Source organism: Haemaphysalis longicornis, unplaced genomic scaffold (genome assembly GCF_048455015.1).
Source record: "Haemaphysalis longicornis isolate Haplotype H1 unplaced genomic scaffold, Haemaphysalis longicornis Haplotype H1 scaffold_12, whole genome shotgun sequence".
Taxonomy (NCBI): domain Eukaryota; kingdom Metazoa; phylum Arthropoda; class Arachnida; order Ixodida; family Ixodidae; genus Haemaphysalis; species Haemaphysalis longicornis.
The window spans coordinates 118,742,636-118,756,962 of record NW_027526225.1 but is presented as its reverse complement, the minus strand read 5'-3'; the positions used below and the strand labels follow the sequence as shown (position 1 = coordinate 118,756,962).

At 45.5% G+C, this 14,327-nt stretch overlaps 1 protein-coding gene across 5 annotated transcripts in view; it reads left to right on the top strand.

Moving 5' to 3' along the window:
• Nucleotides 1-14,327, top strand: part of LOC144163394 (1-phosphatidylinositol 4,5-bisphosphate phosphodiesterase delta-1-like) — an 85,937-nt gene that overhangs the window by 63,084 nt on the left and 8,526 nt on the right. For all 5 annotated transcript variants that reach the window (XM_077694368.1, XM_077694370.1, XM_077694369.1 and 2 more), the window contains exons 5-15: nucleotides 620-735; nucleotides 811-880; nucleotides 969-1,056; nucleotides 1,293-1,410; nucleotides 2,284-2,369; nucleotides 2,562-2,682; nucleotides 2,771-2,856; nucleotides 3,725-3,807; nucleotides 4,370-4,450; nucleotides 5,480-5,573; nucleotides 9,857-10,042. In XM_077694368.1, coding sequence (XP_077550494.1) covers nucleotides 620-735; nucleotides 811-880; nucleotides 969-1,056; nucleotides 1,293-1,410; nucleotides 2,284-2,369; nucleotides 2,562-2,682; nucleotides 2,771-2,856; nucleotides 3,725-3,807; nucleotides 4,370-4,450; nucleotides 5,480-5,573; nucleotides 9,857-10,042 — 1,129 coding nt within the window. The remainder of the gene's footprint in view (nucleotides 1-619; nucleotides 736-810; nucleotides 881-968; nucleotides 1,057-1,292; nucleotides 1,411-2,283; nucleotides 2,370-2,561; nucleotides 2,683-2,770; nucleotides 2,857-3,724; nucleotides 3,808-4,369; nucleotides 4,451-5,479; nucleotides 5,574-9,856; nucleotides 10,043-14,327) is intronic.

Genomic DNA, 14,327 nt, shown 5'->3' with positions numbered 1-14,327 from the left:
TTTTGCGATAGTAAGCGAAAAAAGCGGCCGCGCAAGAAAAAATGGCGCGTTCGAAATGACGGAGAAAGGCTCCACGCGCAATAAGAAAATGGCGTGTTCGAAATGCCGCAGAAAGGCTCCAGCCGCGCAAGAAAAAAATGGCGCGTTCGGAAGGACGCGGAAAGGCTCCAGCATACGAAATTAAAGCAAGCACAAAAAGAACAGAACTTTCCCTGGCGCATTTTCAGGCAGGGGGCGCATGAGCACTGCGAAGGAGGGAAATTTGAATTGCATGGGGTGGTAGCAGTGAGCGGATAACAGCGGTAGAGCCCATTATGCGAATCACTATTCTGCACTTCCAAGAGCTTTCACATTGAGTGGAACGGCTTAAATTTTTGGGATGCGCCATGTTGTATGCCACGACATACCCTTAGATGCTGGCAGGCCAAAGAAGTTTGCACAAAGAGACGTGAGAGGACAGGGCCAGGCCTAGAGAATTCATCATTGTTTCACACTGCAGAACTGGCTGTATAAAAATGCCAATGGGATGATTTTATAGTTAGAAATACGCAGGAGCTTTGCTCAAAATCAAGTTTTCATTCGAGAAACTGCATAAAAGACCCGTTTTTTTACGCTTTAGGCCGCCAACTACAAGCAGCATAAAGTGGACGGAGAAGACGTGCTGGACAGAGAAGAATTTGTCACTTTCTACCACAGCCTTCTGTCACGGCCAGATCTCGATGCCATATTTAAGACGTAAGAGCCCGTTTTCCCCCTCTTTCACACAGTAATTATATTAAAACACAAATTTTGGATTTTGTTGTCATCTAGATATGCTGGCCATACGATGAACGTCATGGGTCCAGAGCAACTGCACAGATTTCTGACTCATGAACAGAAGGTAAAGCGGCTGTCTGATCATGGTGATCTCTCGGAATGTATGTGCACAGGATGGGGGTGAAGGACCTTTGTATGTTTTCTTCTTGCAGATGGATGTGTCTTTCGCGGACTGCAAGAAACTAATCGAGAAGTATGAGACAAACAAAGAACATCCTGCAGGCTATCTGGGAATTGCAGGTGAGTTTTTATTTTGTCTAATTGTGAGTTTGTTCAAACCTTAGTGCAAACAGAAATTCGTCTTTCACTTCTTCAGTAATGATATGCAAATTATGAAAAGCGGAAATGTTTTCAGTCACAGCTTTCAACATTGGTGACGTGGCTAAGACGTGCCGTTAAATTTCTACATAACAAATTTTGACTTCATCAGTTTCAAAGTATTCTGTGAGCCGCCAATTATTTGAACTCTTGCGCAGGCTTCCGCGAGATGATTCTGTCCGATGACCACGACATCTTTGACTCTAAACACCAGAATGTCTGCCAGGACATGAACCAACCTCTCAACCACTACTACATTGCGTCCTCTCACAACACGTAAGTCAATACTGTCGGCCTTACATTTTAGACCTTTGAAATACAGCATACCATATTTTCACGTTTATAACCCGCCTCTGCATATAATCCACACTCCCACTTTCCGTCAACGAATTAAGAGAGTATATGCCCACGTATTGCCTGCATATTACATGCATAGGAGGATGGAACGAACTACTACTCAAGCAACATTACACATTTGTTTATGCAAAAGAACTTACCTAGCTGACTACGTAACTAGATGACTTCGTGCATACATTTTTTCAGGTTGGTATATTGTTAAGCTGTGTGTGCAAAATAAGCACTGCCAATGGAATAACAGTGGCTTAGTCGCTATTACTGCTGTAGGGGCACCACGGACCAACGCGAATTGCGGTGAAGCTGCACCAAAGGAAATACCTTGCATATATTCCGCACCTCTACTTCACCCCTAAAATTTTCATTGTTTTTGGGGTGGGTTATACGCGTGAAAATACAGTACTCCCACTGAGAAGAGCTCAAAGAGACTAAAAATTTGGTCGTAATGTCAAAAATTCATCTTAAGCAGACGTTGTTTTGCATTGTGCATGTCACAAGAAAGCAGAAGAGTTCTTTGTCTTAACCTGGAAATTTGTAATAACCGAGTTGGTCTTAACAAGAGGATACCTCACAAAAAAATTAAAAATTCGAAATACTTTGAAAAAATTCAGTTTCTAAGTACTAGTGCTATTTAATTTTATTGTAAAAAAATGTTGTTGTTCGCTTCAATGTACTATTAAACGTACTTTAAATTTTAAATATTCTCGCGTTGCTACCTATAAAACTTGGATTGATGTTAAGTTCTTCCTAGAAGGCAGGTACATCTTTCTAAAGTTGCTGATACCTCGTCCGCAGGTATCTGGTGCAGGGGCAGCTAGTCGGCAGTAGCAGCGTTGAAGGTTACATCCGGGCCCTAAAAAAGGGCTGTCGCTGCTTGGAACGTGAGTATGTCTTCGTGTACTGTCAGCGGCCGTAGAATGGCACTAATACTTTACCGGTTCAGCTCTTATTAGTCTACCGTTGCATGTGAGGACAGCCAGCTCATCAACAGTAATGGAACTTCAGCTTCTGATAACCTAACATAGCTCCATTCATTCCAAAAATATTCAGTGTTCAATCTTTTTTTTTTCTAGTCGATGTTTGGGATGGGCCAGATGACGAACCAATCGTCTACCACGGTTACACCCTGACAACCAGAATCCTCTTTCGGGATGTCCTGGAGTCTGTAAAGCTGTATGCCTTCGAAGACTCCGAGTGAGTTCACACATCCCCTTCTCATTTGTGTGGTCTGCGTGAAGAAATCTTTGAAAGTGGATGCGAATTGGCATCCATGTTTTCGCAGGTACCCCGTAATCCTGTCCCTCGAGAACCACTGCTCTCTGGAGCAGCAGAAAGTCATGGGCCAGAACCTGGTCGAAATACTGGGGCGTAAGTTGTTTCTGTGGTGCGCGGTCTTCTAAAAGGCATGGCAGCTTACCTGATGTTTACATTGAAATGTATTGCATGTGCTTGCGCTGCTCCGGGTTGCAGGAAAGAAAAACTAACTTTTGCTTGGGAATGCTCCATACTAGGCTGTGTCCTTCCTAGGTCATCTCTTAATTCTGGCTCGACATCGGCTAGAGGCAGGAAGCTTAATGTGAATGCAAGCACTATCAAGTTGAAGAAAGCACACATTCCAGATCCCCAGGGGGTCAAAATTAGTGCAGGGCCCTCTACTATAGTGGGCTTCATAACCCAAGTATAGCTTCGTCGTTCAAACCCCCCCCCCCCCCCCCCCCTCTTCTAAGGAATTAAAAATTTGAAGCCGAAGAACTTCAGAACACCTACAACTTAACCAAACAGCTTATAAAAAAAGCCTACAAAAATGTTTTTGCTGAGAGAAACAAAATCCGAAGTGTTGATTCCTTGTTTCATTTGCCATGTTGAATAAGGCAATAGAAAATGTATTATGTACCACTCATCACCATTATGAGTCTGAGGCTCTGAACTGTGCAATATTCTTTCTGTAACAAAACTTCCTATAACTCTTTGCACATGTTGGGTTGCAAAGCATAAACATTCATGCTGTTAAATAAACACCCCGGGTATACTGAGTTATGGCATCAATGGTGTTTACACACATCTGATTGATTGATTGTAAGGTTTAACACGCCGACGCAACGCAGGCGATGAGGCGCGCCGTAGTGGAGGGGTCTGGAATAACTTTGACCACCTGGAGATCTTTAACGTGCGCCGAAATCTTTTTGCCTCCATCAGAAAAGCGGGTTTACACACGTTACCCTCTGTCCTGCTGCAGCCTTATTGTACAGGAAGCCGATTGAGGACACAGAAACTGCCATGCCACCGCCCTCGGCTCTGAAAAACAAAGTTCTGATCAAGGTGAGGCTATCACAACAGTTTCCCTGTCTTTGATACGAAATGCATCCTGCTGCCGTTTTTGCCCATGTGGAATTCATGATACTTCATAAGCTCTGTCAAAATAAATGGTCTGGTGTTTAGTGACATTTTTACAAAATAATTGTTCGTAGCCACAACTATGTCGTGTTGCATTCACCGGGAACTCTTGAATGTCATGTCTTTGTGCATAAATCAGCATTACTTGCAATGTAGTGCCCTGCGTTTGGAATGCACTCCTCAACATTAGCTTTATAGTGCCCAAATGCTGTCCTCGTTCAGGCTATGCAAACACTGTGCTCGAAAAAGCCCTATGGTCGTCTCGGAACAATCGGTGTGGCTTTTAATGGGGCCTCGCTTAGTCCTGATTGGTCGATGAATAGTACGTGGTTGTGGTTTAATATGTCTTGTTGAATCGCTGTCTTGGTTCTTGTGAAACCAACAATGGGCAGTTGGTGCGTATTTGTCTTGTTCCGTGCTGTTTGTCGATCATTACGGTTTGTCCCATGTGGTTCACGTGTCATGAATGGTGCCTTTTTGCTTCCAGGGCAAGAAGCTAAACAAAGACCTTTCTTTGGATCAGGATGAGGATAGCGAGGATGAAGGCAGCACTGCCAAGGACAATAAGGTGCGCTCACGCTCGGTGCAACCCTCGCGCCGCGTTCAATTAGCGAGCTCTTCGGTCAAAGCGGCAAAGCTGCAACACAGGAACACCGGCTGAAGCATGTTCTCAGACATTTGGCTCTAGGGCACGTGATGTAGCATTGGTAATACGCTGGCGGGAAAATTGGACCAGATGTAGGTACCTTTCTATCTACTTTCCCCAATGAGTGAGCTATAAACAGTCAATGGTGTAAAATCAAAGACTTCCTATGGGGCTTTGTATGAAAAAAAAAGCTATAAACTTTCACTGAACCTCTAAAAATGTGCTTTTGCTTAATTTTGGACAGAAGATTTTAAGAATTTGTTTCACTGAATGCTTCGAACTGTAGTAAAGTTGGCGGCTCATACATAAAACGGTTTAAGATGAGAGGTGAGAAATGGATGGCTTGAATGATGGTTAACAGCATAAGAACATCTTTAATCAACCAGGAATGCCCTGATTTTGTGTTAGGTAGTAGTAATGCATTTCAGCTTTGTGTTTGACTCCATCAAGCTACAAGCCTCGCTGAACTATTCAGTGTAAGGTTTCAATGATTTGTACCTCTAGATTAAGCTAGTTTCTGTTTGACCACAGGCACCTAACGGTAGTGTTGTGACTGACCTCCGATTGGTTCTGTTTTAATCGACTTAAGAATGATAAATCCCGCTGTGACAATGTTTGTAAGGATTTGTACTGCTTTGGCTGCTGTCGGTCTTTTGTGTCCAACATATGGGTGCCTCATTTAACGCACTCCACTTGCTCAGTTCTCCTCTTGTAATAAGCCTGCTTGTCCTCGTCCTTTCGTGTTACCTCTGCCTGTTATATTCAAATAATTCAGATCGTACATCCAGTGTGCCTTGCATCAGGTGCGAATTGTCACCAAGTTGGTTTGTTTTACGTGTACAGCAATTGCCATAACCTCAAATTATTGCTTTGCTGGCATATTTTTCTTCAGTTTACCGACTTTCATTTTTTCCTGCCATTTTTCTTTCGAAATGATGCTTTGACTTGTAGGTCACGCAGAAAACCTTCTTGGCCAAGGAGCTGTCAGACTGCGTGAACTACTGCAAAGCGACTCACTTCAAGTCGTTTGAAGAGGCTGAGAAATGTAAGCCGGGCTAATTGTTCTTATAGAGACACTAAAGTGACTCAGTGGAGCTATAATTTTTGGCTTCATTTTGTAATCCAGACCAAGTAATCACTCATTTCACTACTTGATGGAACTTTAGAGGTGTAGTTTGTATATTCACTGTAAGCAGGAGTTCAGTTTAAATGTAATTCTACTTCAGATTACAGCTCAAGTAGACCTCCCACCTTTTCAAAGCTCGCCTTCCGTGTCGGATTTCTTCTCACAGCTTCAGTGTTGTGCCCAAAGCCGACCTTAAAGTGCAAGCTATGCGGGCAAGTCAAGCAAGTGCACGTGCCATGCTGCAAATGCACTTTGATGTATTGCCGGCACGGGTTTGGCAAAATTAATGAAAAGAGAGGGAGTGAGAGTTTTGAAGACCCCCTTGAGTGACCTCACGGACCTCTCCAGGTCCTCGAACCACCATTTGGGAACCACTGATTTAAAATATTAGCTGGGCATCCACGAAGTGATTGGAACATGTTTACAACCCGTTCAGTGTCAACTTAAGCTTTAATATCAGCTGCTGTTCTACAGGAAAAAAAACAGCACCTCGTAAGTGAAACAATGGCTGCAGCCACCGCTGCCATGTGAGGATGGCACTTTTATAATTACATTGTTAGAACTGCAAATTTGATTTGCTGCATTGGTTACTGTATTGTTGATGTGGGCTTCGTGTGAAAACATTGTAGTAATTAAAACCTCAGTGGAGGCAAAAAAAAGCTTGCCTGGGTTTAAACCAATGTGTAGCTGTAAAGCAGCTTGCTTCATACTTTCTACTTGTAGTTTAGGTGTATTAACCCCAGACAATTTTCTTATAAAAGTGCATTAGGTCACTGCTGCACTGATGTTCTTTTGGGGGCTGTTTATTGTTGAAACATGAACCCCTAAATAAGAATATTTTTACTTCGTCGTATCCGCGGAAACTTCCTTAACGGGACACTAAAGGCTGAATGAAATGTTGTTTTAACTGAAAGATTATGCGTTTTGTAGCACTCTCATCTTTTTCTATGAGCAACGATGCGTTATTTCCTCAGAAATCCGGAAAGAAAGCTGGCATTTCTCCCTCCCACTCCCCTTTCATTTTTTCGTGCTGTAGTTATTGCGTCACAAAATAGTAGAGAGGCACCTGTGTGGTCTGGCTACAGTCTCTTTCACGTCGCCAAGCCATGGCCACCCACCGAGAATGTCTCTTTGACCGAAGAGGCGGGCTTTCACTTTTATTATTTGTCACCGACCAAATGAAAAATGCTTTTCACCGCTCCAACAGCCGTTGTGCCTACCTACACTGGACACCCAGACTTCACGTTGGCCACGAACAAAGCAGAGACAAGCGCCGTTTCAAATATCGCACAAGAGCGGCTGCCCGGCCAGGCGTAGCTCAAGCGGCAGCCTTCATCTCAGCTTGTCCGGCAATCACGTCCATCTCATATTCTCTTCTCTCTTGCTATGCTCCAACCCAGTGTGAAATACACGCTTGCTTCCCGCAGCTGCCTCGAGTTGTCTTCGTGGCCAAACGACTTCGGAGTTGCTCTGCCTGGCCCAAACATAACAAGGTGTTATGCGCGCAAGATGTACGGATAATTTATCAACGGCGGCTCGCAGCGAGCGAAGAGCAGAAGTTTGCATTGGTCGGATAAACCCCTGCAATAAGTACCCTAACCTTTCACGAGCAATAAGGCTCGAACAGAGCGCGGGCATGCCTTACCGATAGCAACTTCCGCGCACGGAGAACGAATTAGAAGCTCAGGTGGGTCTAGTCGCTTAAGCACCTGCTGTGCGTCTTCTCCCTTTGCAACTTCCTGCCGCAGATATTGCTTGCAGAAGCTCGGGAGTTCACAGTGGCAGGTTATTGGCTGCGGTAACTACGCAACAATGCTTTTTTAAAGGGACACTGAAGTGAATTTGTCAAGCTCCCGTTTTTGCTTGCACTGTGTAGACTGGCTCAAATTAACACACTATTCATCGTTTATCCGGTTGACAAATCGGTAATTATTTTACAGAGCGCGAAAGAAGAAAAACTACTATGCGCGGTTTGCGGCGGCCGCACCAACTATAGGCTGTGACGTCAGGAGGGGGGGGTACCGTAATTGGACGATGCCCAAGGTTAGCAATCAAAAGTTTCGGTTTCGGTTTCGTTTCTGTAAAACAACATGCTTGACATCTGATGGCGTTGTTGGATGGGCATTCTCAATAACTCAGTAATCATCGTACCGCGCTTCTGCCATGTTGTCGGCTGTGAAATGTCTAAGATAAACCTCCCAGGGCGGCTTGGAATCGTAGAAATCACTAGACGAGGCCTACGCAGTGGATGAACGCCCTCCGCGTCACCGCAGACTCTCAAATGCCATGCGCTTTTCCCGCATATTCGGAGCTTGCCTCACTCATGTCTGTTCGTAAAAAGCTAGTTCGCACCAGGCCAAGGGTGTGCTGATTCAGGCCTGGGCCCACTGCCCGCAAGCAGTCGGTGCTTGTGGCAACAGCACGCCAACGGGAACTCGCTAGCGCGTCATTGTCAGTATGCGCGCGTTCTGCGATCTCGCTCGTGGAGCAGTGAACGTTACGGCCCAAAAATGGTGAACTCAGTTCAAAAAACATCGGCCGCATACGAAAAAAATCAACTTACAAAAAAAAAAAAAATACATGTACCCCCGGGGATTTGAACTTGCGACTTTTGAAACAAATTCCAGCGCCTCAAACCACTAGGCCACGAGCCGGCGCTAGCTAGTGTGGATATATAAGGTTTATAATGTATGACCAGTTTACACTTTTATTTATTTTAAGCATTTTAAGTACTTTATGTGACTATTTGTTGTATATCACTTTTGCAGTAAGTGTCCCCCAAACTTCCACAATATCTCACGTCTAGCAATTGCATTTCTTTGACGGAAAAGCGTTCGCAGATGTGCGGTCGTGCTGCTGACCGCTGTGCTTGTTTACCCAGCGCAAAAAGTGCTTCCTGCTCCCTAGTTTTGCGCTGTGCGGTAAAAGTTTCAGTTGATTTTATTTTCTTAGTACCTATATTGACTTCGCTGACTCTTCTCCCGCCTTCAATTGGCCTCAGATTTTCCTACTAGCGTAAAGTCAGCGAAGCGTCGCATGTGCACTTGTGCAGCGCTTGTGTGGAGCGACCCGGACTCTGAGTTCGACACAGTGTACAAACTAACAAAGTAAGGAAAGGCACATTCTTTCATTCACAAAGGTGTTGTGGCTTAGTTTCAATTGAGCGAGCGAATAGCGGCGACCCGTCGGCGGCCGGCGGACGAAACGCTGGGCCGACTGACTCGATCGGTAGGTCGGCTGGTCGGCGAACCGTGCAGTAGCGCAGCCATTTTCCAGGTCATCTCCTGCTGACGTCACACGAAAACGCCACAGAAAATGGGCGAGCGTAAAGAGAGGAGGACAGCATTTTCGAATTGATTTTTCTACTAAATAAATTCGCGTAAACGCGGCCAGAGTGGTCGAAACAATGCCTACGGACTCCGAACTACAATTTGCCCTAGTAATCCCGCAATGTTTACAAATCACTTCAGTGTCCCTTTAAAACGAAACTGAAAGCATGATGGCTGACGAGCGTGAGGGAAGCAGCCTATCCTGGAGTGTATAAAATCTATTGTCTGTGTTTTTTAAATTATGTCAGCTCACAGAAAGCGTTGATTTACATTTAACGTGCTCAACCACTTTGGAAACATTGATAGATGCTTCTCCAATGAGCGTGTGGGGCGTCGGCACCCATTTTCACGTTTCTGGCATTTTCGTCCTTATTAAACAACTGCGATTTATGAGAATGGGGAATTTGAATTCCTGGCACTTTAATCTATTGATGCAGGCCAAGTTGTGTTTTTACCCTTAGCCTAAATCATAATATTTATTTTTGGGGATAATTTCATTTATAAGAAATGCTACATATTGTCCTTGCTCTGCACATCTTTTAATGTGCCATCCTTGAGGTTGTTCCCGGCCTGCAAAGCACCTGTTTGGGAACAGCAGCAACAACCTTTAGGGCCGTATTCCAAGCCCCTCCTCCACTCCATTTGCTCCGCAATGCTTACACATGGGGAAATCGATTTCAAGGATCTCCTCTGCTGGAGGCTTGAGTGAAGGAAGGAATACCAGTATTAGTGTTCCTTTCATTGATAATTTGCGTTTCAAGTCTGTTTTACATATGCCCGATCTTGCTCCTAGCTTCCTGCCGGGTTCCCGTGCTACGAGTGCCATCAAAACGGGCAGATATTGTGCTCTAACATGCCACGATGCCTCTGCAGGGCGCTTCAATGAAATGGCCTCCTTCAGTGAGGTGAAGGCTGCGAAGCTGTCGTCCACTCCCGAGGGAGCCCGGAGCTTCATCCGGCACAACAGCAAGCACCTGTCGAGGATCTACCCAAAGGGCACCCGCACGGACTCGAGCAACTACGACCCCGTCAAGTACTGGAACGTTGGCTGTCAGATAGGTGAGCTCTCAACTTCCTTCTGTGGCGACACAAGCTTGGTTGAGATGCATCTATACATATACCTACCTCCATGGGCCAAGTGTTAGGCCTATTTCTTATGCTGGAATGCAATATAATGACTACTGGTATATGCAGTGTAAGACTACCACTTGCAGTGTAAAAGTTTGTTTTTTGCTCAGCTAGGCCATTCATTGTTGTTCATTTTATTTGCCAATCCAGCCAATTATGGTGTGCCTTTGCCGTCCGCGAACTACTAGGAAGAATTCAACCTTAGTTTGGTGCCTGCTACCTAACTACCCAAACAAATACAAACTTAAGTTTAAACTGTGTTTGATCTGTATTTTTTACATCGTAAAAATACACAGAGAAGAGATATGCAGCCAAAATTACGTCCCCTGGGTAGGGTTGCACTCCTTTTATAAAGTGCTAGATGCAGGTAGTTAAAAAAATGCAGTATGTAGCGCATGGTTTCTTTCTATGCTTTTGCTACACGCATCTCCATCTGAAGTGCCGTCCGAAGAGTAGCCATCAACGAATTCTATCATCTAGAGCAGGGGTTCTCAAGTACGTTGGTTCCAGGGAACCCTGCTATGCTCCATTAAGTGCCAAGGAACCCCCCCCTCCCCCCCATTCAAGCATTTTTCATTGGGATTTCAAGTGCCATAAATTCAAACGGGTATATAAAAAATATTCACTGACATGCAACTGAACTCACTTTCCTTCCACGGACAAATAGATTCAAGGGTCAGTCACACTCGAGGCCAGCCGCAAGTCTGCTGCTGGTTTTCAGATACGCTAGTGTTGAGAATGCCTGCTCACAAGCATACGTTGTTGCAAATGGCAAGAGCATGTGCACTGCCTCATCAAGCTGGTGTGGGAATAAAGAAGCAGCCTCCATCCAGAAGGCAACAACACTTTGGCCACCAAATTGCTCTTTAAGGGCAGCGTTGTCCCGGAGTTCTGGAAACCCTTCTTCTATTTGAACAATTTCACTGCTCAGTGAGCCTACATTAACATATGAAGGAAATACGATCCATTTTACATTTCCGATGTCAGAAAAAAATTTGGCTGGGTGAGCTCGAGTTGTGATTGGGTGAGTCATTATAATGGACCTGTCAGAACTAGATGGGGAATTTTGGGCTTCAGTGGAGCACAGCCTTTTGGAATGACTGTAGCCCCCCTGTTTACACCACTCATCCAGCTCTGCAGCTTGCTACGGAATGCCTGTACTTTATCTGCAGCCATTATCGGAGTAGGTACTGCATTTGCTTCGGAGGCCTTCGTTCAGCAAGCTAAATTGTTCAAACATGGTGGCCAAGTACACTATCTGCGCAACAAATGAGCTTTCCAAAAATGGCCCAACTATAAATGTTCGTTATCAGCAAGAAGAGCTCAACTCCTCCCAGAGTTCAAACACTCTACTCAGGGCACTTCCCCTTGATAGCCACGTCACTTCTGTGTGCAGCAGCGAATGCTCATAATGTTCACGGGCAGCTCCCACGTCCCTGCATAGCACCTCGAAAAGGCGAATAGCTTTAGGTCTTGATTTTATAGAATTTATGGTTGTCCTCACTACATGGTTCACCGCAACTGTGAGCTCTGCACTAAGCTCCTTGCAAGTCAGAGCTTCCCTTTAAATCATGCTGTGAGTGATTATAACGTTGTTGTTGACTGACCTCCCTGATCAGTGTAATGAACCCTTTCCCTATCCCTGTCATCGACTGGCGCTGTCAGTGCAAACACCGATGACTTTGCTCCAGAAAAGTCTTTTGGAAAGAGAGACCTCATTCAGTACATCAAAAATTTCCTTTCTAGTGGTTTTAGTGTCCAGTTCGATGCAGCACAGGAACTCTTCCATAATTATATTGCCAGCCAGATATCGCATGAAAGTCACCAGCCGAGGGCAGCCAGCAACATCACAACTGTCATCCACGGCAACAGCAAATTTCGGAGATTGCTGGATGCTTTTGATGACTTGCAATTCCACATCAGACACCATTTCACGGATGCGTCGGCCGACGGTGTCATTAGAAATTGGCACTTGCTGCCCTTTCTGTATGTGTTATTTCCCAATCAATGTCTTCATATATTCAGTGCAAGGCATGATGAGGTCCTCGCATCTTTTATGCAGTTTCAGCTGTTTAGCTATCCTGTAAATGAGCAGGTATGATACTTTAGTCTTGTTCATGGACGTTGCATAATTCTGGAACGAAAAATATTACTGATTTTAAATTCTCGCCACAGCCCAAAACATCGACTCTCAGTAGTTCGAAATCTAAAAAAAATGTTTCACCACTTTGAGCGAGTCCATTTTTTTACTTCCATCTGTTGCTTCTTTTTTTCGAAGTAGTCAATTTTTGTCAGGTTCTTAAAAATAATGTTGATGAGAAAGGGACTCCATCAACGATCCAGACTTTCTGTTTATGGTACCCAAAACTGAAACAAACAACAGACAGAGAAAAGCTGACAAATTGTAATTGCGAGCTAAGCCTCAAAGAAAATGTTGGTAGTTTAGACGGAGTGAAAAACCTCAGTACATATTGCTCGCTTTCATGAGTCCGTCGCACCACCGGTCATAGGCGCACAGTTATGATGGGATGGCAGCGATCTTCCAGGTGACACGTCGGGGTCTAGACTGGCAAGGCTTGCTCCGAGCTCCCGTTCGTGTTTTGGACGCAGTTCTTTGAACGCGCCACCTTCCTCTTGGAAGACCGCCTGACAAGACAATTGCGGACAGCTAAGAGAGGGGCTAGCGGTTCTAGTTGTGGGTGGCCACTGAGCCACGCCATGGGTCTGGGCACCGGACAGGCGTACGTCTCGGCAACAGTCCCACATGACCACTGTCTCTTCTTTTCCTTCGGGATCGCGTCTTTCCACGGCGGCTCGGTGCTGGCACCTTCCCATTGGCCCACTCGTGAGTATAACGTGGGTGACCCCGAAAGACGATGATGACAGTGCTCTAGGGGTGTTTGGAACCTACCCCGCAGAGCGCGTGTTAGTTATCGTCGTCTTCTTCCACTTCACTTCATGACAGCGTCGTATCTTTGAATTATGGGTGCTTCGTGGCGAGGTGGCAAGAGAGCTTTGTAGGTTTCACGCAGCTGTTTGCCAACATTTCGTAGCAAATCACACTTTAGGGGTTTCCTTCAGTTTCTGCAAATCCGTACCGGAAAAAACTTTCGGAGTGCGCTCTGTGTTTCGCGTTCTTGCTCATGCTGGACGGCGCACATTGATGTTGAGTTGCTAGGCATAGCGTGCAGCAAGCGTGGGGCCTATGGTGGTGGTGAGGCTATTTTGACGGCAATATGCCGCCCACGTGATTTATGGTTCAATCGTTTTTCCCCCGTAGACTTTACGCGAGCGCGTGTGCTAGCGGCACCTGTCTGCTAGCCTGATAAATGCGCATGGGGGTGGTATAAGGCCTCCGAGATTCAAGTGCAATAGCTTAACCGCGCAGCCCGTTTTCGAAGTCTGGCTGGCAAAAGCTGCTCGCAGGATTTGTCAGCTGGCGCGTTTCTGTTATGCACTGAGACGTGCTTGTTGACACTTGGGCGTAAGTAATGGAGGTTTCTTAGATCGATCGCAAGTTGGGTTCACCACCTAGGTGACTTGGCGTGAGCAGAACCAGAAAAATTTATTATAGTGGCTTGCGGAACCCCAAACGAGGGCTTTCGGAACTCCAAGGTTCCGGGAAACCCATTTTGAAAAACCCTGATCTAGAGAGTGTGCATTGCCAGCACACCTGCTCCCACCCACTTCTTTTCCCATTCCACTTCTCCCTCATGTTTGGAAAAACAAGGCTTGATGCATCCAGTGTATGCGTGGAAGTAGATGCCGATCTTCATGCCAAACTGTTGCGGGGCGTACTTCTTCAAGCACGCGCCCGGCTAACCACGGACACACCACGCCGGGTGACGGGCAACTGACCTCAAGGCTTTATTTCCCTTGGAATATATACATGAGCAATCGTGGCAGTGGTGCCCTCTCTCGGTAACACACACACTACATCAATGATCGCCGTGGTGCCCTCTGTCTTTACAAGCACAAAACCACATATCATTGGCAAAATTCACCTGCCACCCCTGTGAGCCCAGATGCGAGTTAAAAAATGCTCTTTCATGTAAAAAGAAGGGTTTCTGGGAAGAAAAACAGCACTTTTGATTTTTGCTGCCACTGCAACTGCTATCAATCGGAAGGGCAGTGCAATCTCTGATTGGCGGGGCATCAGTTCTGTTTGACCATTCTTTCCATCAGCTTTTTTGTGGGGAGCTGCAGCCACTTAATG